General features: G+C 53.2%; 1 protein-coding gene across 1 annotated transcript in view; it reads left to right on the top strand.

Moving 5' to 3' along the window:
• LOC138100516 (centrosome-associated protein CEP250-like) overlaps positions 1-24,681 on the top strand; it is a 39,280-nt gene that overhangs the window by 6,080 nt on the left and 8,519 nt on the right. Inside the window, exons 3-28 of the mRNA XM_068998392.1 lie at positions 608-655; positions 1,509-1,662; positions 3,818-3,961; positions 4,418-4,698; positions 5,899-6,058; positions 6,639-6,951; positions 7,984-8,111; positions 8,366-8,486; positions 8,952-9,007; positions 9,181-9,240; positions 9,809-9,988; positions 10,605-10,739; positions 11,015-11,158; positions 11,615-11,895; positions 13,096-13,255; positions 13,836-14,045; positions 15,596-15,683; positions 16,283-16,437; positions 17,006-17,185; positions 18,212-18,355; positions 18,812-19,092; positions 20,293-20,452; positions 21,033-21,242; positions 22,792-22,879; positions 23,479-23,633; positions 24,202-24,381. Of these exons, the coding sequence (XP_068854493.1) occupies positions 608-655; positions 1,509-1,662; positions 3,818-3,961; positions 4,418-4,698; positions 5,899-6,058; positions 6,639-6,951; positions 7,984-8,111; positions 8,366-8,486; positions 8,952-9,007; positions 9,181-9,240; positions 9,809-9,988; positions 10,605-10,739; positions 11,015-11,158; positions 11,615-11,895; positions 13,096-13,255; positions 13,836-14,045; positions 15,596-15,683; positions 16,283-16,437; positions 17,006-17,185; positions 18,212-18,355; positions 18,812-19,092; positions 20,293-20,452; positions 21,033-21,242; positions 22,792-22,879; positions 23,479-23,633; positions 24,202-24,381 (4,216 nt within the window). The remainder of the gene's footprint in view (positions 1-607; positions 656-1,508; positions 1,663-3,817; positions 3,962-4,417; positions 4,699-5,898; positions 6,059-6,638; positions 6,952-7,983; positions 8,112-8,365; positions 8,487-8,951; positions 9,008-9,180; positions 9,241-9,808; positions 9,989-10,604; positions 10,740-11,014; positions 11,159-11,614; positions 11,896-13,095; positions 13,256-13,835; positions 14,046-15,595; positions 15,684-16,282; positions 16,438-17,005; positions 17,186-18,211; positions 18,356-18,811; positions 19,093-20,292; positions 20,453-21,032; positions 21,243-22,791; positions 22,880-23,478; positions 23,634-24,201; positions 24,382-24,681) is intronic.

Genomic DNA, 24,681 nt, shown 5'->3' with positions numbered 1-24,681 from the left:
TCAGCCCAATTCACAGCGCAGCCTGAGTGCTTCCCAGAGACAAGAATGGGTTTCTCCCAGACATCTCCAAGATGATCCCCAGTGGTGCAGAAGAGGCCACGAGGATGATAGGAAGATGCTCCAGGGGCTGGAGCACCTGTGCCAAGGGAAAAGGATGCAAGAGTTGGGGTTGTCCAGCCTGGAGAAGGTTCCAGGGTGACCTTCCAATGCATGAAGGGGCTGGAAGAGAGCTGGAGAGAGACTTAAGCCAGGGGCCTGCAGGGAAAGGACAGGGTTTAATGGCATATTGGGAGGGAATTCTTCCCTGTGAGGCTGCTGAGGCCCTGGCACAGGTTGCCCAGAGAAGCTGTGGCTGCCCCTGGATCCCTGGCAGTGTTCAAGACCAGGTGGGATGGGGCTCTGGGCAATTCCCCTTGTGGTGTTGTAAGAAGTGATGAGACACCTTCCAGCATGTTTGTTTGTGCTGCTGTCAACCTACTGGGCTGAAAATATTCCCAAGGAGGAGAGGAAGGAGCTGAGCTGGAATTCCAGGCTGGGAAGCATTTAGAGGCGACTGCCTCAGGGGCAGCCATGCAGTCTGAGTGTGCTCTTCCCTGTGCTCTTCCAGGGAGCTCGAGGCCTTTCTCACCAGGGACGTTTCTCCAGAGCCCCTGAGGTGAGTAAACTGTGCTGAGCTGGCTCGGATTTGAAACTGGTCCTCCACGGATGGACACTGGTTCTTGTGGAATCAGAAGAGGCATCTCAGTGGTACTTTGGAATAGGAACAGAGTACCTGCCTAACAGCTGGATGTGGGCTTTCAGGTGCTGTTAGACGGCAGTGACAGCATGGCCAGTTCCATCACCGGCGCTGACCGTTCCCAGCATGCAGCCTTCAGGAACCGCCTCTCAACTCCGACATCCACTCATGCACAGCATCCCTTGGACTTGGTTTGGGAAGCCACAGAGAATTGTGGGCGCTTGCAGCGATGTTTTGAGAAAATGGAGGAGCAATGCAAGAGGCTCAGAAGCCAGCAGGAGCACATAGACTCTGTGATTGAAGAAATCAGAAGGGGGTGAGTGTTTCTTCCTCCTGCTCCTGAGTTCCAGAGGCAATCTGCATCCAGGTCTGGGAGTTCGGAGGTGTTCTGGGCGAAGAACTCACCTGCCCTACCATGTGCAGGCCTCAGTGTGGCTCTCGAGCATCGTCCTGTCAGGGCTTTTCATGCTCTACTGTGACTCCCAAGGCTGCCTGGGAGATGCACAGCGATGTTGGAATAGAAGACTCCTTCCTCTCACCGTGCTGCTTCCCTGAATTCTGTTCTTTGAGAGCCCCTGTCCAGCCACTGCTTGTCACTGAAGGAAGGCAAAATCCTGCCTTCCTTTCCCTTTGCCTCTGGAGGATTTGCTTGGGAGGGAAAGAGCAAGGTCTTCCTTAGCCCACTGCCCCCAGCTCCATGGTGGAGGGCTGAAAATGGGATCGATGGCTCTTCAGGCCTCTTCCTTCTTCTGGCTGAGCCTTGTCTCTGCAGTGACTGTGAAAACCTTGAGAAGTCCAAGGAGAAGCTGCAGCAATGTACTGGAATTCCGGAGCCAGGAGCCTTGAGTCTGCGCCAGAAGAACACCAAGCAGCTGAAGGAAGTGTCAGCCCAGACAGAAAAGGCGGAGCAGCAGGACAGGATGGAGGTTGGTTTTGGAAATGAGGCTGGTTTTCCGTTGAAAACTTGTCTTGCCCCTTCTTGTACAGTGGAGGACTTGGCTGCACTCGAGGGAGAAGACCCATCACTGCAGAGGGAGCTGGAAGTCAACAGGCAGGCACTGGAGGAATTGCAGCTTCAGAGGGAGCTGCTGGAGCAAGAGGGGCATGATGTTACCGTGGCTCTGGACACCTTATTCCTAGGCAGCACCTGTGGGAGTGGGAGTTGTGCCAGCCAGATCAGGCCAGATGCCGTTTCTGGCAGTAGAAGAGAGGGACACGGCTGTGCACACCTGGCTCAAGATGGCCCACGCATTTATTAGCCAGGCATATGCATGTTCATCAGCAAAGGGTTACATGCTTCTGCAAAATTTGTTCCTTTGGGCAGCCCCAGAGCTTCTAAAAGAGGGAACGGAGCTGGGGAAGGGTCTGGAGCACAGGTGTGACAAGGAGTGGCTGAGGGAGCTGGGGGGGCTGAGCCTGGAGAAAAGGAGGCTCAGGGGGCACCTTCTTGCTCTCTCCAACTCCCTGTGACAGGAAGGTGCAGCCAGGTGAGGGTTGGTCTTTGCTCCCAGGGAACAAGGAACAGGACAAGAGGAAACGGCCCCAAGTGTGCCAGGGGAGGTTTGGATTGGGTGGTACAGGAGAGCTGTGAGAGAAGGGTTTGTTTCTGATGGTCTCTGTCAGACAGTCTCAGTTCTGGAGTATGTGGTAGGTTTGGCAAATACACAGCAGAGGTTTTGCTTTTGAAGACAAAAGCTCAAAAGCACAGTGTAGTCTTCAGGCTTGAATACCAGCAAGGGCCATGAGACACCTTCTTTGTGTAAGACAAGTAAATGGTATTGTTGGTGTGAACTGCTGCACAAATAGAGTCTGCTTTGGCCACATCAGCCAGACTGCCATCAGTCACTAAAGGACTGCTCACCACAAGAGCTGTTTCCCTGCCAGGCATGCCCTCGTTGCAGAGAGCTGCTTTGCACACTGGAGGAGGGGACACTTGGATGTGGGTTTTGTCCAAGAAGGAGAAACTCAGTGAATTTTCACTTGCTTCAGCAAGCAAAATTGCTTTCCTCAGCCATCCTGAAAATGTCCAGTACTGGAATAGATCCTGATAGACATTTTGCTGTTAATGATTGTGCAAGGAGAATTGGTGTGATTTTTTGCAAGGCTGGAGCTGTGGGAGATGGCAGGCTATGGGGCTGTGTGGAGCATGCCCTCCATGTCTTCTACATTGAATTTGGGGAGGTGAAAGGTGAACAGGGCTATCTTTGGGCCCAGGAATGAGCCCTCTCATAGGAAGCCCGGCAGAAACATCAGCTTTCCATTGGGATTTTTGTGCTGCTCTTGTGCTCTGTTTTCCTAAGACTTACCTCGGAGGATCTTCACTGTTCTCTTACGGGTCCTCTTTTGGTGTGTACTGGTCGGAGTCCATAGCCAAACTGAGTTTGTAGGACTTTTCTTTTGTGGGCACAGGGAGGGCGCAGCGGGAACGCTGACAAGAGACAAATCTTTTTGAAGACTCGCCTGGAGTATTTCTGAACAGCAACCCAGAGATGTCTCCTGGGCTGTGTTCTAAGTCACTTCCTGGGGAGCTGTGTCCCCCCCAGGGCAGACAGTGGCCCAGGGGAGCAGCAGCCAAGTGCTCTGAGAGCGCGTGAGCCCATCAGTCTTTGCGTCTTGCCACACAGAGTTTGCAGGGGAAGTGTCAAGCCCTCTGCTCTTTCCTTCTGTGCAGGTCCTGCTGGAAAAGCAGAAGGAGAAGAATTCTTTATCAGAGACACTGCTCCAAACTCGGGGACAGCTAAGCCAAGCCTGCCAGCAGGTGCAGCAGCTCAGGCAGGAGGTGAAAGAGCAGCAAGAGAAGGGGCAGGTAAGTCTGAGCAGGCAGGGAACAGAGTGCAGGGCAGTGGCAAGGGCACAAAAGGCAGGTGCTGGGAGTGAGGAGGCAAGGGCTGCTTCAGGCCCTGGCAGCACAGAGCCTGGCAAGCTCCAGAGCTCAGGCCCGGGAAGGAAGGCTTGCAATGGAAGCAGAGCTGGGTAGAGAAGCCAAAAAAGTCGCTGAAGGAATGGGATTTTGAGACAGCAAGTGGGAAAAGCTGAGCCTGAGGGCAGGTGGCAGGAAGTTGCTCTGCATTTTGTTGCCAGACCATCCAGGCAAAGCTGCAAGCTGAGCTGCAGGAAGCTCGGGGGCAAATCCAGGCAGCGCAGAAGAGGCACAAGGACGAACTACGAGGCATCAAAGAGGAAATGAATCTCCTCCTTGAGCAGAGGGAGGCTCTAGAAAAGCAGGTGAGTGAAACAGCAGTGGCACCGCAGCATCCAGCAGGGGGTCTGTGCCCTTCTTGCTTTTCCATGGCAGAGCAGCAGCTGCTGGGGTGGTCCCTGGGGCTGCCTCGTGCTCTGGGCTCCTTGGCAGCTGCTCTGAAGGACCCTCAGTGCTCTGCTGCATCTCAGCTGCTGCCCTGGACAGCTGGGCTGGTCCTCTGGGCTGTTGGCCAGCAACCATCAGCATGGATTCCTGCTGGCCTCTTCTTGCTAGCCTTGGTGTGGGAGGTGCTTTTTCAGGTGCCCTTGGTGGGCCATGTAGAGATTGAAACAAGTTGTCCGTATGCATTGTGAATCTGGTGCTCTGAGGACAGGGAGAAATGGAAAGTTGGCCTTTGCCTTTTCTCACAGCCTCTGCTGTGGCTGACAGTGACAGGCTGTGGCTGTAGCCTCTGACTGCTTTGTTCTGTTTGACTGGAGGTGGGAGAGTTGACATCTCAGCTGGCAGCCTCCCGAGAGTCCCAGGCAACGATTGTTCAGAGAGCCCAGCAAGATGTGAGTGAGGCCCAGGAGCAGTCAAGGCAGAAGCTGTTGGAGGTTGAGCAGCTCCAGAAGATGCTGGAGGAGGCAGAACATCAGAACAAGGAGCTGCAAGGGCACCTGAAGAACTTGGAGATGGAAAGGAGTCAATGGCAAGAAGTGGCACACCAAAATTCAGGATTTCGGGCTTACTCGAACACCCTGGAGAAGGAAAAAGCCAGGTAAATGAAAGCCTGTGGGACTCTGCCTTGTGGGCAATGGATTCCCTCTTTGCCATCTTTGCACCTGCCAGGGGCTCTGGCAGCATTTCCTACGTGGCAGAGTTCTGAACTCTCCGTGCGGACGCGTCTCGTTGTCTGGATGTTGTGTTTCATTTTCTTTCCTTTCAAGCCTTCAGTTAGAGTTTTTCTGAAGACAAAGGCTTTTGCAGTAGCTCTTTCCCTCTAGGGGTGTGTTCTGTTGTGAGGTGGGTGTGCTAACACTGCCCAAGCTGCAGTGTAAGGAGCTGGACACATCCAGCCGCTCCGCCTTGGGTCCTGTAACTTGAAGCCTTTGGAATCTGGACCCGCCTGGCATCCTGATGCCTTTGCTTGGCAGAACCATCTCAAGGCCCTGATTGCTGACCTAGGCCAGATTGCCCTCAAAGGCACCCAAGAACCAAGAATGTCTCTGTTGCATCGTTCCTCAGAAAATGCCCCCAGGTGCCTGGGGGGGCTCAAGCAGGGTCCCTGCCAGCCTCCAGAGTCACAGGCAATACTGACTGTGCAAAGAATGCAAGAAACAAGAGCAAGGTTAGCGGGGCTCCTGCAGCTGACCAAGTGCTGCCGGTCTTCAGTGCCACAGGATTCTTCTTCCAAGAAGAAGACAAAGAAAAGGCAGGGCCCTCTTGCTTGCCTGCAGGTTTCTGCATCTTCCATCAGGTTGTGCTCCAAGGCTCTGTTGCCACTTCTGCTATTGGCCTTTGTTTCTCCAGCTGGAAGTAGGATGAGTGCTGGTAAATCCTGGGGAACTTCCCCGAGATCCACTGGCTGTAGGGTGCTGCTCCTCCTACCTGGACATACAAGATGGGGCAAGGAAATGTCTCTTCCACGTTGACCAAACCTTTCCCCCTTGGAGCCTGGGTAGTCAGAAGAAAACTCTTCCTCTCCCCTAATCTCTTCATTGCAAGACTTTGTTAGGTCTGCATTCACATTCCCATCTCAAGAAGAAGGTAGGACATGTAGGCAGCAACTGCCCATTCTTTCATGAATAAAAGCAGAGTGGGCACATGCTGGGCTGTGACTGCAGGGGGAACAAACAAACAGCCACGTTCTTTAGACAAACCTCATCAGACAGAGCAGTTTTCCCCCGAGGTGCTGCGAGTCCTAAGAGTTCCTAAAATGTGATACCGTGTAGTAATGAGTTGCATGCTTCCCTTTTAGGCTGCTTCTGGCTCTGGAGGAAAAGAACCTGTGCCTCAGAACACTGGAAGAAAAGAACGAGGCACTGAACAATCAGGTGTCTCAATTTCGTTCTGCTCTTCGCAAGGCCAAGCAGCTCTGTTCAAACCGCACAGGACAAGTGCTGGAGCTCAACACCCAGGTAATGTGTGCCCTGGCATCCTCTTCTCCAGGGACACACATCATCACCTTTGGCTTGGAGGCCCCAACTGCTTTCCCCTCCCAGCAGCATCCACTGCTGCCGTGTTCTGCCCTGGGGTGCTGCTGCAGCCACAGGCCAAGGCTGGATCTGGTGTCTGCTGCCGATGGTTTCCTCCGTTCTCTCCCGGGTCCCAGCAGGGGAAATGTGGGAGGAGAAGCAGCAGCAGACTCCTTTGGAGCTTCTCCATCCCTCTGTTAGCAGTGTTGTCCCAGATGGAGTTGGTGCCTGTGCTGGGCACCGAGCAATGGGGGCACACAGACGTGGCTATGGCAGGCTGGGGAGGGCACTTCCAGCGCAGCCAGTTCAGCCGGTGTTCAGAGCTGCAGCCTCAAGGATGCCCATTGGCTCCCTTTCCCTATTTTCAGGACACTTGTTTCCATTGGAATCCTTGGCTCTGTGCCTTCTGTTTTGGGCATGTTTTTTTGCCTGAAGTCATTTCTCCTTTGTTGCTTGCTCTACTGCCTGCTCTGCTGCCTCAGGAGCAGCCCTGTCCCTGAGGCTCTGTGCATCCATCTTCCAGATGCGGGCCCTGCAGGAGGCAGTGCTGGAGATGGAGGCTAGCCAGGCAACTCGAGAGAAGCAGCTGCTGCAGGAGCTGGAGGAGTCCCGAGCAGGAGAAGGGAGCTTGAGGGACTCTGTGCAGGTGCTGGAGGCTGAGGTGTCTGAGCTGCGTAGGAAGCTCCAGAGCTCTGAGAACAGAGCAGAGGCCTTGGCCACAAAGTGTCAACAGGCCAGTGGTGCTCACCAGGAAACTCAATCCCAGCTGGACAAACTGCTCCTGGTTCTGCACCACATGATCAGGGACAGCAGAGACTTGGTCACCTGGAGCTCAGGCAAGTGTGGGAGGCTGGGAGAGCAGGTGGAGCGAGGGGGTGGTTCCTGGTGGGATAAACAAAATTGCCCAATCAAAATTTAGAAAGAAATGGCATTTATTATGCGCCTGAAATATCGGTTTCAAAAGCCCCGATGGAGAAAAGCAGCACCGAGCCCGGGGTCGGAGCTGGGTGAACACGCCTAGATCTGATCTCTATCGCACCAGACCTCCCAAGTCACGACTGCTGCTTTGGCTGGTCCCTTCTTATACAGTTTTTGGGCAGAGTCCGAATTAATTCTATTCTTCTCGTATTGATGAAGTTTTCTTGTCCTGGAGTTGGGCCGCACAAAGCCTTTCCTGGGTCTGATGAATTGTCCCTCCTGGGTGATGAGTGGGCCATTTCTGCTGATGGAGGGGCCATCTCTGCTTCCTGGAATAGTTATTCTTAGTTCCCGGAATGTCCGATTCCTTATCAGATGCGATGTAGATATCAGAGTGTGGTGATCAAGTCTTCATGGTGCAAATGTCCTGGTGATAAGATCCAACCCCACCTAGGCAGAATCCTCACTTATTGTGAAAGAAATACTTTTAGTGTTGTGAAATTTTTCTCTCAGCCCGGCTGGTGCAGAGATTTTGAAACTGGGTCTCTGTAAGGTCTGATTCCATTCCAGTTTTATATATAATAGCACGAATTACATACTTGATTTATAACACTGGTCATCCTGGTATGACACACTCACCCTGTCAGTTCAGGCTGACTCAGGCCATGGGAAGTCTTGTCTCCCTGCAGAGACACAAGTCCATGTTTGTTTGTAGAGCAATGATCAGTCAGAAGGGAGAAGGGCCCAAGTCCTGTCAAGCCACAGGGCCCATGCAGTTGTCTTTGGGGCAGTGCTGACATTAGTGGTCATCAAAAGAACGTCAGCCTGTGACACACATCCTGCTGCAAGGCGAGCTCTAGGACAAAGGCACCTCCTCCTAGGTAGAAAGAGGCCTTGTTTGTTGGAGACCGTTGGATTAAATCTTGAAACAGAATGTCTTCTCTTTTCAGAAAAGGGTCATGTCTTGGGCCTAAGTGCTTCTCAGGATGGGGATGTCCCCGCAGAGCTCACAGTGGACAGAGTGTCAGCAGCTCTGCAAGACCTGCAGCAGCACCTGGAGCATTCCCAGAAAGATCTGGTAATATGCACCCAGAAATCTTGTCCTGCTGCTGGGCTGCTGGACAAGCAGAGTGCCAAGGCCAGGATGGGTGGAAGTTCTTGTAGGGGGGTTGTCTCACTGGCATGGGGAGGCAGGAGGATGATGATCTCATCTACCAGTACGGTCCAGCTGCCCTCTCCCACCTAGGCTATTTCTGCTTTAGTGTTTGTAGCCCTTTGTCTCCTGCCAGCAGTGGCACTGACAGGTGATTCTGCTCCTCTTGCCTCTTGCAGAATGATGCAAGGAAGAAGATACAGGCCTTGGAGCTGGAGCTGGGCACGGAGCAGGCTCAGAGGGACAATCTCAGAGCCAGCAATCAGGAGCTGCTGAAACAGTTGGATGCAATTCGAGCAGGTACACCTTCTCCTCTCCCACCCACTGCCCCATCCTGTCCCAGCAGGGCTCTCTGATGCCACCCAGAGAAAAAGGGCAGTGCCCAGAGATGGCAGAGAGGAAAAACAACCAGCAGGAGATTTCTCCATCCAGTGCCAGTGAAAGCTTTTTCTCGAGAAAGATGCCGTGGCTGGCAGTGCCATCTGGCTGAGCTATGGCTGATCCCGTGCACAGGTGGTGCCTTTCAGGTGCTGTGTCTGTGCTGAGGAGCTGTAGCTGGATGCCTCAGCTCCATTCCCCCCAACTCCAGGCCCTGCCAGAGCCCCCAGGCTATTGGCCTCTCTGGAGCAGGGCTGCACAGGCATCCCCGCTCCTTTGTCTCTCTTGGATTGCTCACTCTGCACAAGCCCAAGAGCAAAGACACTTTCCTATTCCTCTGAACCTTGCCCCTTTGATTCCTGCTTTTTTCTCCTTCATTTCTGTCAGCTTTGGAAGCCCTTGTGGCCTTAGGGGCTGGCAAACGCAGGCCGGCCGAGAAGACAGTGCTGTTGTCCCTGCAGGATGCACATCAGTTTGCCTTTGCTTTGCTGTTCTCATTCTCCTTCTCCTTCCTGCTGCAGCGCTGTGGAGGGCAGAACACCAGAAGACCTCTCGAGAAACTGCCCTGGAGAAAGAGGCCACTGCCCTGAAGGAAGAGAGTGTGACTCTTTGTCAGGAGGTGGCATCTCTGCAGAGGAAACTGGAGAGCCTGGAGAAGGAAAGGAAGGATGCACTGGTGAGAACGGCAGATGCCATGAAGGGCCATTTCCTAGCTATGTTTGGCCCTTATGTTAATCGTTCTAAGGAGCACCTCTTTCCAGTTGAACTTTTCAAATTGCACTCTTCTGAATAAGGAGGAAAAGATGTCGTAGTCATGTCAAAGCCAGTTAGTGCTGAGGCTGCTGGGTGTCCTCCATGCTGGAACTCGGTTCCTGTCTTGCTGTGCTCCCACGGTGGACAGAGGGATTAGCTTTGGGCTGGAAGCAAATGGAACAGGCCCCGGTCCTTCAGTCCTTGTGACTGGGGCATCAGGGTGCCAGAAGGTGACACCTCCTTTTCTGAATGGTTGGCCTCAATGCTTGTGCAGGTCTTTCCCAACAGAAATGATTCCATGGTTCTGGGATTCTTCTGGGCTCTGCTGAGCCTGCTTTTAAATTCCCTGACAGGACACGGTTTCTGGAGAGCAGAGAGCCAGTGCTGTTGTCTTTTCAGGTTGGGGTTTGTGGGAGGGATGAAGCTTCACGTTTTTCAGCGAGGAGCTTGCCTGGGCACTTCAACTTGAAGATTTTTCCTCCCCTCCTCAGGCAAGTGAGCGGGAAAGGCACCATGCAGAGATGCAGGAGACGCTGCAGCAATGGGGAAAAGAGAAGGCAGAGAGAGAGCAGGAGCACGAGAAGGTGCTGGTTGAGATGAGGCAGAAAGTTGCCACCCTGCAGGCTCAAAGACAAGAGGAACAAACTAGATTTGAAAATGCCAAGCAAGAGGTAATGATTGTGCAAGGAGAATTGAGAATTGGTGTGATTTTTTGCAAGGCTGGAGCTGTGGGAGATGGCAGGCTATGGGGCTGTGTGGAGCATGCCCTCCATGTCTTCTACATTGAATTTGGGGAGGTGAAAGGTGAACAGGGCTATCTTTGAGCCCAGGAATGAGCCCTCTCATAGGAAACTAGGCAGAAACATCAGCTTTCCATTGGGATTTTTGTGCTGCTCTTGTGCTCTGTTTTCCTAAGACTTACCTCGGAGGATCTTCACTGTTCTCTTATGGGTCCTCTTTTGGTGTGTACTGGTCGGAGTCCATAGCCAAACTGAGTTTGTAGGACTTTTCTTTTGTGGGCACAGGGAGGGCGCAGCGGGAACGCTGACAAGAGACAAATCTTTTTGAAGACTCGCCTGGAGTATTTCTGAACAGCAACCCAGAGATGTCTCCTGGGCTGTGTTCTAAGTCACTTCCTGGGGAGCTGTGTCCCCCCCAGGGCAGACAGTGGCCCAGGGGAGCAGCAGCCAAGTGCTCTGAGAGCGCGTGAGCCCATCAGTCTTTGCGTCTTGCCACACAGAGTTTGCAGGGGAAGTGTCAAGCCCTCTGCTCTTTCCTTCTGTGCAGGTCCTGCTGGAAAAGCAGAAGGAGAAGAATTCTTTATCAGAGACACTGCTCCAAACTCGGGGACAGCTAAGCCAAGCCTGCCAGCAGGTGCAGCAGCTCAGGCAGGAGGTGAAAGAGCAGCAAGAGAAGGGGCAGGTAAGTCTGAGCAGGCAGGGAACAGAGTGCAGGGCAGTGGCAAGGGCACAAAAGGCAGGTGCTGGGAGTGAGGAGGCAAGGGCTGCTTCAGGCCCTGGCAGCACAGAGCCTGGCAAGCTCCAGAGCTCAGGCCCGGGAAGGAAGGCTTGCAATGGAAGCAGAGCTGGGTAGAGAAGCCAAAAAAGTCGCTGAAGGAATGGGATTTTGAGACAGCAAGTGGGAAAAGCTGAGCCTGAGGGCAGGTGGCAGGAAGTTGCTCTGCATTTTGTTGCCAGACCATCCAGGCAAAGCTGCAAGCTGAGCTGCAGGAAGCTCGGGGGCAAATCCAGGCAGCGCAGAAGAGGCACAAGGACGAACTACGAGGCATCAAAGAGGAAATGAATCTCCTCCTTGAGCAGAGGGAGGCTCTAGAAAAGCAGGTGAGTGAAACAGCAGTGGCACCGCAGCATCCAGCAGGGGGTCTGTGCCCTTCTTGCTTTTCCATGGCAGAGCAGCAGCTGCTGGGGTGGTCCCTGGGGCTGCCTCGTGCTCTGGGCTCCTTGGCAGCTGCTCTGAAGGACCCTCAGTGCTCTGCTGCATCTCAGCTGCTGCCCTGGACAGCTGGGCTGGTCCTCTGGGCTGTTGGCCAGCAACCATCAGCATGGATTCCTGCTGGCCTCTTCTTGCTAGCCTTGGTGTGGGAGGTGCTTTTTCAGGTGCCCTTGGTGGGCCATGTAGAGATTGAAACAAGTTGTCCGTATGCATTGTGAATCTGGTGCTCTGAGGACAGGGAGAAATGGAAAGTTGGCCTTTGCCTTTTCTCACAGCCTCTGCTGTGGCTGACAGTGACAGGCTGTGGCTGTAGCCTCTGACTGCTTTGTTCTGTTTGACTGGAGGTGGGAGAGTTGACATCTCAGCTGGCAGCCTCCCGAGAGTCCCAGGCAACGATTGTTCAGAGAGCCCAGCAAGATGTGAGTGAGGCCCAGGAGCAGTCAAGGCAGAAGCTGTTGGAGGTTGAGCAGCTCCAGAAGATGCTGGAGGAGGCAGAACATCAGAACAAGGAGCTGCAAGGGCACCTGAAGAACTTGGAGATGGAAAGGAGTCAATGGCAAGAAGTGGCACACCAAAATTCAGGATTTCGGGCTTACTCGAACACCCTGGAGAAGGAAAAAGCCAGGTAAATGAAAGCCTGTGGGACTCTGCCTTGTGGGCAATGGATTCCCTCTTTGCCATCTTTGCACCTGCCAGGGGCTCTGGCAGCATTTCCTACGTGGCAGAGTTCTGAACTCTCCGTGCGGACGCGTCTCGTTGTCTGGATGTTGTGTTTCATTTTCTTTCCTTTCAAGCCTTCAGTTAGAGTTTTTCTGAAGACAAAGGCTTTTGCAGTAGCTCTTTCCCTCTAGGGGTGTGTTCTGTTGTGAGGTGGGTGTGCTAACACTGCCCAAGCTGCAGTGTAAGGAGCTGGACACATCCAGCCGCTCCGCCTTGGGTCCTGTAACTTGAAGCCTTTGGAATCTGGACCCGCCTGGCATCCTGATGCCTTTGCTTGGCAGAACCATCTCAAGGCCCTGATTGCTGACCTAGGCCAGATTGCCCTCAAAGGCACCCAAGAACCAAGAATGTCTCTGTTGCATCGTTCCTCAGAAAATGCCCCCAGGTGCCTGGGGGGGCTCAAGCAGGGTCCCTGCCAGCCTCCAGAGTCACAGGCAATACTGACTGTGCAAAGAATGCAAGAAACAAGAGCAAGGTTAGCGGGGCTCCTGCAGCTGACCAAGTGCTGCCGGTCTTCAGTGCCACAGGATTCTTCTTCCAAGAAGAAGACAAAGAAAAGGCAGGGCCCTCTTGCTTGCCTGCAGGTTTCTGCATCTTCCATCAGGTTGTGCTCCAAGGCTCTGTTGCCACTTCTGCTATTGGCCTTTGTTTCTCCAGCTGGAAGTAGGATGAGTGCTGGTAAATCCTGGGGAACTTCCCCGAGATCCACTGGCTGTAGGGTGCTGCTCCTCCTACCTGGACATACAAGATGGGGCAAGGAAATGTCTCTTCCACGTTGACCAAACCTTTCCCCCTTGGAGCCTGGGTAGTCAGAAGAAAACTCTTCCTCTCCCCTAATCTCTTCATTGCAAGACTTTGTTAGGTCTGCATTCACATTCCCATCTCAAGAAGAAGGTAGGACATGTAGGCAGCAACTGCCCATTCTTTCATGAATAAAAGCAGAGTGGGCACATGCTGGGCTGTGACTGCAGGGGGAACAAACAAACAGCCACGTTCTTTAGACAAACCTCATCAGACAGAGCAGTTTTCCCCCGAGGTGCTGCGAGTCCTAAGAGTTCCTAAAATGTGATACCGTGTAGTAATGAGTTGCATGCTTCCCTTTTAGGCTGCTTCTGGCTCTGGAGGAAAAGAACCTGTGCCTCAGAACACTGGAAGAAAAGAACGAGGCACTGAACAATCAGGTGTCTCAATTTCGTTCTGCTCTTCGCAAGGCCAAGCAGCTCTGTTCAAACCGCACAGGACAAGTGCTGGAGCTCAACACCCAGGTAATGTGTGCCCTGGCATCCTCTTCTCCAGGGACACACATCATCACCTTTGGCTTGGAGGCCCCAACTGCTTTCCCCTCCCAGCAGCATCCACTGCTGCCGTGTTCTGCCCTGGGGTGCTGCTGCAGCCACAGGCCAAGGCTGGATCTGGTGTCTGCTGCCGATGGTTTCCTCCGTTCTCTCCCGGGTCCCAGCAGGGGAAATGTGGGAGGAGAAGCAGCAGCAGACTCCTTTGGAGCTTCTCCATCCCTCTGTTAGCAGTGTTGTCCCAGATGGAGTTGGTGCCTGTGCTGGGCACCGAGCAATGGGGGCACACAGACGTGGCTATGGCAGGCTGGGGAGGGCACTTCCAGCGCAGCCAGTTCAGCCGGTGTTCAGAGCTGCAGCCTCAAGGATGCCCATTGGCTCCCTTTCCCTATTTTCAGGACACTTGTTTCCATTGGAATCCTTGGCTCTGTGCCTTCTGTTTTGGGCATGTTTTTTTGCCTGAAGTCATTTCTCCTTTGTTGCTTGCTCTACTGCCTGCTCTGCTGCCTCAGGAGCAGCCCTGTCCCTGAGGCTCTGTGCATCCATCTTCCAGATGCGGGCCCTGCAGGAGGCAGTGCTGGAGATGGAGGCTAGCCAGGCAACTCGAGAGAAGCAGCTGCTGCAGGAGCTGGAGGAGTCCCGAGCAGGAGAAGGGAGCTTGAGGGACTCTGTGCAGGTGCTGGAGGCTGAGGTGTCTGAGCTGCGTAGGAAGCTCCAGAGCTCTGAGAACAGAGCAGAGGCCTTGGCCACAAAGTGTCAACAGGCCAGTGGTGCTCACCAGGAAACTCAATCCCAGCTGGACAAACTGCTCCTGGTTCTGCACCACATGATCAGGGACAGCAGAGACTTGGTCACCTGGAGCTCAGGCAAGTGTGGGAGGCTGGGAGAGCAGGTGGAGCGAGGGGGTGGTTCCTGGTGGGATAAACAAAATTGCCCAATCAAAATTTAGAAAGAAATGGCATTTATTATGCGCCTGAAATATCGGTTTCAAAAGCCCCGATGGAGAAAAGCAGCACCGAGCCCGGGGTCGGAGCTGGGTGAACACGCCTAGATCTGATCTCTATCGCACCAGACCTCCCAAGTCACGACTGCTGCTTTGGCTGGTCCCTTCTTATACAGTTTTTGGGCAGAGTCCGAATTAATTCTATTCTTCTCGTATTGATGAAGTTTTCTTGTCCTGGAGTTGGGCCGCACAAAGCCTTTCCTGGGTCTGATGAATTGTCCCTCCTGGGTGATGAGTGGGCCATTTCTGCTGATGGAGGGGCCATCTCTGCTTCCTGGAATAGTTATTCTTAGTTCCCGGAATGTCCGATTCCTTATCAGATGCGATGTAGATATCAGAGTGTGGTGATCAAGTCTTCATGGTGCAAATGTCCTGGTGATAAGATCCAACCCCACCTAGGCAGAATCCTCACTTATTGTGAAAGAAATACTTTTAGTGTTGTGAAATTTTTCTCTCAGCCCGGCTGGTGCAGAGATTTTGAAACTGGGTCTCTGTAAGGTCTGATTCCATTCCAGTTTTATATATAATAGCACGAATTACATACTTGATTTATAACACTGGTCATCCTGGTATGACACACTCACCCTGTCAGTTCAGGCTGACTCAGGCCATGGGAAGTCTTGTCTCCCTGCAGAGACACAAGTCCATGTTTGTTTGTAGAGCAATGATCAGTCAGAAGGGAGAAGGGCCCAAGTCCTGTCAAGCCACAGGGCCCATGCAGTTGTCTTTGGGGCAGTGCTGACATTAGTGGTCATCAAAAGAACGTCAGCCTGTGACACACATCCTGCTGCAAGGCGAGCTCTAGGACAAAGGCACCTCCTCCTAGGTAGAAAGAGGCCTTGTTTGTTGGAGACCGTTGGATTAAATCTTGAAACAGAATGTCTTCTCTTTTCAGAAAAGGGTCATGTCTTGGGCCTAAGTGCTTCTCAGGATGGGGATGTCCCCGCAGAGCTCACAGTGGACAGAGTGTCAGCAGCTCTGCAAGACCTGCAGCAGCACCTGGAGCATTCCCAGAAAGATCTGGTAATATGCACCCAGAAATCTTGTCCTGCTGCTGGGCTGCTGGACAAGCAGAGTGCCAAGGCCAGGATGGGTGGAAGTTCTTGTAGGGGGGTTGTCTCACTGGCATGGGGAGGCAGGAGGATGATGATCTCATCTACCAGTACGGTCCAGCTGCCCTCTCCCACCTAGGCTATTTCTGCTTTAGTGTTTGTAGCCCTTTGTCTCCTGCCAGCAGTGGCACTGACAGGTGATTCTGCTCCTCTTGCCTCTTGCAGAATGATGCAAGGAAGAAGATACAGGCCTTGGAGCTGGAGCTGGGCACGGAGCAGGCTCAGAGGGACAATCTCAGAGCCAGCAATCAGGAGCTGCTGAAACAGTTGGATGCAATTCGAGCAGGTACACCTTCTCCTCTCCCACCCACTGCCCCATCCTGTCCCAGCAGGGCTCTCTGATGCCACCCAGAGAAAAAGGGCAGTGCCCAGAGATGGCAGAGAGGAAAAACAACCAGCAGGAGATTTCTCCATCCAGTGCCAGTGAAAGCTTTTTCTCGAGAAAGATGCCGTGGCTGGCAGTGCCATCTGGCTGAGCTATGGCTGATCCCGTGCACAGGTGGTGCCTTTCAGGTGCTGTGTCTGTGCTGAGGAGCTGTAGCTGGATGCCTCAGCTCCATTCCCCCCAACTCCAGGCCCTGCCAGAGCCCCCAGGCTATTGGCCTCTCTGGAGCAGGGCTGCACAGGCATCCCCGCTCCTTTGTCTCTCTTGGATTGCTCACTCTGCACAAGCCCAAGAGCAAAGACACTTTCCTATTCCTCTGAACCTTGCCCCTTTGATTCCTGCTTTTTTCTCCTTCATTTCTGTCAGCTTTGGAAGCCCTTGTGGCCTTAGGGGCTGGCAAACGCAGGCCGGCCGAGAAGACAGTGCTGTTGTCCCTGCAGGATGCACATCAGTTTGCCTTTGCTTTGCTGTTCTCATTCTCCTTCTCCTTCCTGCTGCAGCGCTGTGGAGGGCAGAACACCAGAAGACCTCTCGAGAAACTGCCCTGGAGAAAGAGGCCACTGCCCTGAAGGAAGAGAGTGTGACTCTTTGTCAGGAGGTGGCATCTCTGCAGAGGAAACTGGAGAGCCTGGAGAAGGAAAGGAAGGATGCACTGGTGAGAACGGCAGATGCCATGAAGGGCCATTTCCTAGCTATGTTTGGCCCTTATGTTAATCGTTCTAAGGAGCACCTCTTTCCAGTTGAACTTTTCAAATTGCACTCTTCTGAATAAGGAGGAAAAGATGTCGTAGTCATGTCAAAGCCAGTTAGTGCTGAGGCTGCTGGGTGTCCTCCATGCTGGAACTCGGTTCCTGTCTTGCTGTGCTCCCACGGTGGACAGAGGGATTAGCTTTGGGCTGGAAGCAAATGGAACAGGCCCCGGTCCTTCAGTCCTTGTGACTGGGGCATCAGGGTGCCAGAAGGTGACACCTCCTTTTCTGAATGGTTGGCCTCAATGCTTGTGCAGGTCTTTCCCAACAGAAATGATTCCATGGTTCTGGGATTCTTCTGGGCTCTGCTGAGCCTGCTTTTAAATTCCCTGACAGGACACGGTTTCTGGAGAGCAGAGAGCCAGTGCTGTTGTCTTTTCAGGTTGGGGTTTGTGGGAGGGATGAAGCTTCACGTTTTTCAGCGAGGAGCTTGCCTGGGCACTTCAACTTGAAGATTTTTCCTCCCCTCCTCAGGCAAGTGAGCGGGAAAGGCACCATGCAGAGATGCAGGAGACGCTGCAGCAATGGGGAAAAGAGAAGGCAGAGAGAGAGCAGGAGCACGAGAAGGTGCTGGTTGAGATGAGGCAGAAAGTTGCCACCCTGCAGGCTCAAAGACAAGAGGAACAAACTAGATTTGAAAATGCCAAGCAAGAGGTAATGATTGTGCAAGGAGAATTGAGAATTGGTGTGATTTTTTGCAAGGCTGGAGCTGTGGGAGATGGCAGGCTATGGGGCTGTGTGGAGCATGCCCTCCATGTCTTCTACATTGAATTTGGGGAGGTGAAAGGTGAACAGGGCTATCTTTGAGCCCAGGAATGAGCCCTCTCATAGGAAACTAGGCAGAAACATCAGCTTTCCATTGGGATTTTTGTGCTGCTCTTGTGCTCTGTTTTCCTAAGACTTACCTCGGAGGATCTTCACTGTTCTCTTATGGGTCCTCTTTTGGTGTGTACTGGTCGGAGTCCATAGCCAAACTGAGTTTGTAGGACTTTTCTTTTGTGGGCACAGGGAGGGCGCAGCGGGAACGCTGACAAGAGACAAATCTTTTTGAAGACTCGCCTGGAGTATTTCTGAACAGCAACCCAGAGATGTCTCCTGGGCTGTGTTCTAAGTCACTTCCTGGGGAGCTGTGTCCCCCCCAGGGCAGACAGTGGCCCAGGGGAGCAGCAGCCAAGTGCTCTGAGAGCGCGTGAGCCCATCAGTCTTTGCGTCTTGCCACACAGAGTTTGCAGGGGAAGTGTCAAGCCCTCTGCTCTTTCCTTCTGTGCAGGTCCTGCTGGAAAAGCAGAAGGAGAAGAATTCTTTATCAGAGACACTGCTCCAAACTCGGGGACAGCTAAGCCAAGCCTGCCAGCAGGTGCAGCAGCTCAGGCAGGAGGTGAAAGAGCAGCAAGAGAAGGGGCAGGTAAGTCTGAGCAGGCAGGGAACAGAGTGCAGGGCAGTGGCAAGGGCACAAAAGGCAGGTGCTGGGAGTGAGGAGGCAAGGGCTGCTTCAGGCCCTGGCAGCACAGAGCCTGGCAAGCTCCAGAGCTCAGGCCCGGGAAGGAAGGCTTGCAATGGAAGCAGAGCTGGGTAGAGAAGCCAAAAAAGTCGCTGAAGGAATGGGATTTTGAGACAGCAAGTGGGAAAAGCTGAGCCTGAGGGCAGGTGGCAGGAAGTTGCTCTGCATTTTGTTGCCAGACCATCCAGGCAAAGCTGCAAGCTGAGCTGCAGGAAGCTTGGGGGCAAATCCAGGCAGCGCAGAAGAGGCACAAGGACGAACTACGAGGCATCAAAGAGGAAATGAATCTCCTCCTTGAGCAGAGGGAGGCTCTAGAAAAGCAGGTGAGTGAAACAGCAGTGGCACCGCAGCATCCAGCAGGGGGTCTGTGCCCTTCTTGCTTTTCCATGGCAGAGCAGCAGCTGCTGGGGTGGTCCCTGGGGCTGCCTCGTGCTCTGGGCTCCTTGGCAGCTGCTCTGAAGGACCCTCAGTGCTCTGCTGCATCTCAGCTGCTGCCCTGGACAGCTGGGCTGGTCCTCTGGGCTGTTGGCCAGCAACCATCAGCATGGATTCCTGCTGGCCTCTTCTTGCTAGCCTTGGTGTGGGAGGTGCTTTTTCAGGTGCCCTTGGTGGGCCATGTAGAGATTGAAACAAGTTGTCCGTATGCATTGTGAATCTGGTGCTCTGAGGACAGGGAGAAATGGAAAGTTGGCCTTTGCCTTTTCTCACAGCCTCTGCTGTGGCTGACAGTGACAGGCTGTGGCTGTAGCCTCTGACTGCTTTGTTCTGTTTGACTGGAGGTGGGAGAGTTGACATCTCAGCTGGCAGCCTCCCGAGAGTCCCAGGCAACGATTGTTCAGAGAGCCCAGCAAGATGTGAGTGAGGCCCAGGAGCAGTCAAGGCAGAAGCTGTTGGAGGTTGAGCAGCTCCAGAAGATGCTGGAGGAGGCAGAACATCAGAACAAGGAGCTGCAAGGGCACCTGAAGAACTTGGAGATGGAAAGGAGTCAATGGCAAGAAGTGGCACACCAAAATTCAGGATTTCGGGCTTACTCGAACACCCTGGAGAAGGAAAAAGCCAGGTAAATGAAAGCCTGTGGGACTCTGCCTTGTGGGCAATGGATTCCCTCTTTGCCATCTTTGCACCTGCCAGGGGCTCTGGCAGCATTTCCTACGTGGCAGAGTTCTGAACTCTCCGTGCGGACGCGTCTCGTTGTCTGGATGTTGTGTTTCATTTTCTTTCCTTTCAAGCCTTCAGTTAGAGTTTTTCTGAAGACAAAGGCTTTTGCAGTAGCTCTTTCCCTCTAGGGGTGTGTTCTGTTGTGAGGTGGGTGTGCTAACACTGCCCAAGCTGCAGTGTAAGGAGCTGGACACATCCAGCCGCTCCGCCTTGGGTCCTGTAACTTGAAGCCTTTGGAATCTGGACCCGCCTGGCATCCTGATGCCTTTGCTTGGCAGAACCATCTCAAGGCCCTGATTGCTGACCTAGGCCAGATTGCCCTCAAAGGCACCCAAGAACCAAGAATGTCTCTGTTGCATCGTTCCTCAGAAAATGCCCCCAGGTGCCTGGGGGGGCTCAAGCAGGGTCCCTGCCAGCCTCCAGAGTCACAGGCAATACTGACTGTGCAAAGAATGCAAGAAACAAGAGCAAGGTTAGCGGGGCTCCTGCAGCTGACCAAGTGCTGCCGGTCTTCAGTGCCACAGGATTCTTCTTCCAAGAAGAAGACAAAGAAAAGGCAGGGCCCTCTTGCTTGCCTGCAGGTTTCTGCATCTTCCATCAGGTTGTGCTCCAAGGCTCTGTTGCCACTTCTGCTATTGGCCTTTGTTTCTCCAGCTGGAAGTAGGATGAGTGCTGGTAAATCCTGGGGAACTTCCCCGAGATCCACTGGCTGTAGGGTGCTGCTCCTCCTACCTGGACATACAAGATGGGGCAAGGAAATGTCTCTTCCACGTTGACCAAACCTTTCCCCCTTGGAGCCTGGGTAGTCAGAAGAAAACTCTTCCTCTCCCCTAATCTCTTCATTGCAAGACTTTGTTAGGTCTGCATTCACATTCCCATCTCAAGAAGAAGGTAGGACATGTAGGCAGCAACTGCCCATTCTTTCATGAATAAAAGCAGAGTGGGCACATGCTGGGCTGTGACTGCAGGGGGAACAAACAAACAGCCACGTTCTTTAGACAAACCTCATCAGACAGAGCAGTTTTCCCCCGAGGTGCTGCGAGTCCTAAGAGTTCCTAAAATGTGATACCGTGTAGTAATGAGTTGCATGCTTCCCTTTTAGGCTGCTTCTGGCTCTGGAGGAAAAGAACCTGTGCCTCAGAACACTGGAAGAAAAGAACGAGGCACTGAACAATCAGGTGTCTCAATTTCGTTCTGCTCTTCGCAAGGCCAAGCAGCTCTGTTCAAACCGCACAGGACAAGTGCTGGAGCTCAACACCCAGGTAATGTGTGCCCTGGCATCCTCTTCTCCAGGGACACACATCATCACCTTTGCCTTGGAGGCCCCAACTGCTTTCCCCTCCCAGCAGCATCCACTGCTGCCGTGTTCTGCCCTGGGGTGCTGCTGCAGCCACAGGCCAAGGCTGGATCTGGTGTCTGCTGCCGATGGTTTCCTCCGTTCTCTCCCGGGTCCCAGCAGGGGAAATGTGGGAGGAGAAGCAGCAGCAGACTCCTTTGGAGCTTCTCCATCCCTCTGTTAGCAGTGTTGTCCCAGATGGAGTTGGTGCCTGTGCTGGGCACCGAGCAATGGGGGCACACAGACGTGGCTATGGCAGGCTGGGGAGGGCACTTCCAGCGCAGCCAGTTCAGCCGGTGTTCAGAGCTGCAGCCTCAAGGATGCCCATTGGCTCCCTTTCCCTATTTTCAGGACACTTGTTTCCATTTGAATCCTTGGCTCTGTGCCTTCTGTTTTGGGCATGTTTTTTTGCCTGAAGTCATTTCTCCTTTGTTGCTTGCTCTACTGCCTGCTCTGCTGCCTCAGGAGCAGCCCTGTCCCTGAGGCTCTGTGCATCCATCTTCCAGATGCGGGCCCTGCAGGAGGCAGTGCTGGAGATGGAGGCTAGCCAGGCAACTCGAGAGAAGCAGCTGCTGCAGGAGCTGGAGGAGTCCCGAGCAGGAGAAGGGAGCTTGAGGGACTCTGTGCAGGTGCTGGAGGCTGAGGTGTCTGAGCTGCGTAGGAAGCTCCAGAGCTCTGAGAACAGAGCAGAGGCCTTGGCCACAAAGTGTCAACAGGCCAGTGGTGCTCACCAGGAAACTCAATCCCAGCTGGACAAACTGCTCCTGGTTCTGCACCACATGATCAGGGACAGCAGAGACTTGGTCACCTGGAGCTCAGGCAAGTGTGGGAGGCTGGGAGAGCAGGTGGAGCGAGGGGGTGGTTCCTGGTGGGATAAACAAAATTGCCCAATCAAAATTTAGAAAGAAATGGCATTTATTATGCGCCTGAAATATCGGTTTCAAAAGCCCCGATGGAGAAAAGCAGCACCGAGCCCGGGGTCGGAGCTGGGTGAACACGCCTAGATCTGATCTCTATCGCACCAGACCTCCCAAGTCACGACTGCTGCTTTGGCTGGTCCCTTCTTATACAGTTTTTGGGCAGAGTCCGAATTAATTCTATTCTTCTCGTATTGATGAAGTTTTCTTGTCCTGGAGTTGGGCCGCACAAAGCCTTTCCTGGGTCTGATGAATTGTCCCTCCTGGGTGATGAGTGGGCCATTTCTGCTGATGGAGGGGCCATCTCTGCTTCCTGGAATAGTTATTCTTAGTTCCCGGAATGTCCGATTCCTTATCAGATGCGATGTAGATATCAGAGTGTGGTGATCAAGTCTTCATGGTGCAAATGTCCTGGTGATAAGATCCAACCCCACCTAGGCAGAATCCTCACTTATTGTGAAAGAAATACTTTTAGTGTTGTGAAATTTTTCTCTCAGCCCGGCTGGTGCAGAGATTTTGAAACTGGGTCTCTGTAAGGTCTGATTCCATTCCAGTTTTATATATAATAGCACGAATTACATACTTGATTTATAACACTGGTCATCCTGGTATGACACACTCACCCTGTCAGTTCAGGCTGACTCAGGCCATGGGAAGTCTTGTCTCCCTGCAGAGACACAAGTCCATGTTTGTTTGTAGAGCAATGATCAGTCAGAAGGGAGAAGGGCCCAAGTCCTGTCAAGCCACAGGGCCCATGCAGTTGTCTTTGGGGCAGTGCTGACATTAGTGGTCATCAAAAGAACGTCAGCCTGTGACACACATCCTGCTGCAAGGCGAGCTCTAGGACAAAGGCACCTCCTCCTAGGTAGAAAGAGGCCTTGTTTGTTGGAGACCGTTGGATTAAATCTTGAAACAGAATGTCTTCTCTTTTCAGAAAAGGGTCATGTCCTGGGCCTAAGTGCTTCTCAGGATGGGGATGTCCCCGCAGAGCTCACAGTGGACAGAGTGTCAGCAGCTCTGCAAGACCTGCAGCAGCACCTGGAGCATTCCCAGAAAGATCTGGTAATATGCACCCAGAAATCTTGTCCTGCTGCTGGGCTGCTGGACAAGCAGAGTGCCAAGGCCAGGATGGGTGGAAGTTCTTGTAGGGGGGTTGTCTCACTGGCATGGGAGGCAGGAGGATGACGATCTCATCTACCAGTACGGTCCAGCTGCCCTCTCCCACCTAGGCTATTTCTGCTTTAGTGTTTGTAGCCCTTTGTCTCCTGCCAGCAGTGGCACTGACAGGTGATTCTGCTCCTCTTGCCTCTTGCAGAATGATGCAAGGAAGAAGATACAGGCCTTGGAGCTGGAGCTGGGCACGGAGCAGGCTCAGAGGGACAATCTCAGAGCCAGCAATCAGGAGCTGCTGAAACAGTTGGATGCAATTCGAGCAGGTACACCTTCTCCTCTCCCACCCACTGCCCCATCCTGTCCCAGCAGGGCTCTCTGATGCCACCCAGAGAAAAAGGGCAGTGCCCAGAGATGGCAGAGAGGAAAAACAACCAGCAGGAGATTTCTCCATCCAGTGCCAGTGAAAGCTTTTTCTCGAGAAAGATGCCGTGGCTGGCAGTGCCATCTGGCTGAGCTATGGCTGATCCCGTGCACAGGTGGTGCCTTTCAGGTGCTGTGTCTGTGCTGAGGAGCTGTAGCTGGATGCCTCAGCTCCATTCCCCCCAACTCCAGGCCCTGCCAGAGCCCCCAGGCTATTGGCCTCTCTGGAGCAGGGCTGCACAGGCATCCCCGCTCCTTTGTCTCTCTTGGATTGCTCACTCTGCACAAGCCCAAGAGCAAAGACACTTTCCTATTCCTCTGAACCTTGCCCCTTTGATTCCTGCTTTTTTCTCCTTCATTTCTGTCAGCTTTGGAAGCCCTTGTGGCCTTAGGGGCTGGCAAACGCAGGCCGGCCGAGAAGACAGTGCTGTTGTCCCTGCAGGATGCACATCAGTTTGCCTTTGCTTTGCTGTTCTCATTCTCCTTCTCCTTCCTGCTGCAGCGCTGTGGAGGGCAGAACACCAGAAGACCTCTCGAGAAACTGCCCTGGAGAAAGAGGCCACTGCCCTGAAGGAAGAGAGTGTGACTCTTTGTCAGGAGGTGGCATCTCTGCAGAGGAAACTGGAGAGCCTGGAGAAGGAAAGGAAGGATGCACTGGTGAGAACGGCAGATGCCATGAAGGGCCATTTCCTAGCTATGTTTGGCCCTTATGTTAATCGTTCTAAGGAGCACCTCTTTCCAGTTGAACTTTTCAAATTGCACTCTTCTGAATAAGGAGGAAAAGATGTCGTAGTCATGTCAAAGCCAGTTAGTGCTGAGGCTGCTGGGTGTCCTCCATGCTGGAACTCGGTTCCTGTCTTGCTGTGCTCCCACGGTGGACAGAGGGATTAGCTTTGGGCTGGAAGCAAATGGAACAGGCCCCGGTCCTTCAGTCCTTGTGACTGGGGCATCAGGGTGCCAGAAGGTGACACCTCCTTTTCTGAATGGTTGGCCTCAATGCTTGTGCAGGTCTTTCCCAACAGAAATGATTCCATGGTTCTGGGATTCTTCTGGGCTCTGCTGAGCCTGCTTTTAAATTCCCTGACAGGACACGGTTTCTGGAGAGCAGAGAGCCAGTGCTGTTGTCTTTTCAGGTTGGGGTTTGTGGGAGGGATGAAGCTTCACGTTTTTCAGCGAGGAGCTTGCCTGGGCACTTCAACTTGAAGATTTTTCCTCCCCTCCTCAGGCAAGTGAGCGGGAAAGGCACCATGCAGAGATGCAGGAGACGCTGCAGCAATGGGGAAAAGAGAAGGCAGAGAGAGAGCAGGAGCACGAGAAGGTGCTGGTTGAGATGAGGCAGAAAGTTGCCACCCTGCAGGCTCAAAGACAAGAGGAACAAACTAGATTTGAAAATGCCAAGCAAGAGGTAATGATTGTGCAAGGAGAATTGAGAATTGGTGTGATTTTTTGCAAGGCTGGAGCTGTGGGAGATGGCAGGCTATGGGGCTGTGTGGAGCATGCCCTCCATGTCTTCTACATTGAATTTGGGGAGGTGAAAGGTGAACAGGGCTATCTTTGAGCCCAGGAATGAGCCCTCTCATAGGAAACTAGGCAGAAACATCAGCTTTCCATTGGGATTTTTGTGCTGCTCTTGTGCTCTGTTTTCCTAAGACTTACCTCGGAGGATCTTCACTGTTCTCTTATGGGTCCTCTTTTGGTGTGTACT

This window comes from Aphelocoma coerulescens, unplaced genomic scaffold, assembly GCF_041296385.1.
Source record: "Aphelocoma coerulescens isolate FSJ_1873_10779 unplaced genomic scaffold, UR_Acoe_1.0 HiC_scaffold_100, whole genome shotgun sequence".
NCBI lineage: Eukaryota > Metazoa > Chordata > Aves > Passeriformes > Corvidae > Aphelocoma > Aphelocoma coerulescens.
The sequence above is the reverse complement of the archived record's forward strand: the minus strand, read 5'-3'. Positions and strand labels throughout refer to the sequence as shown.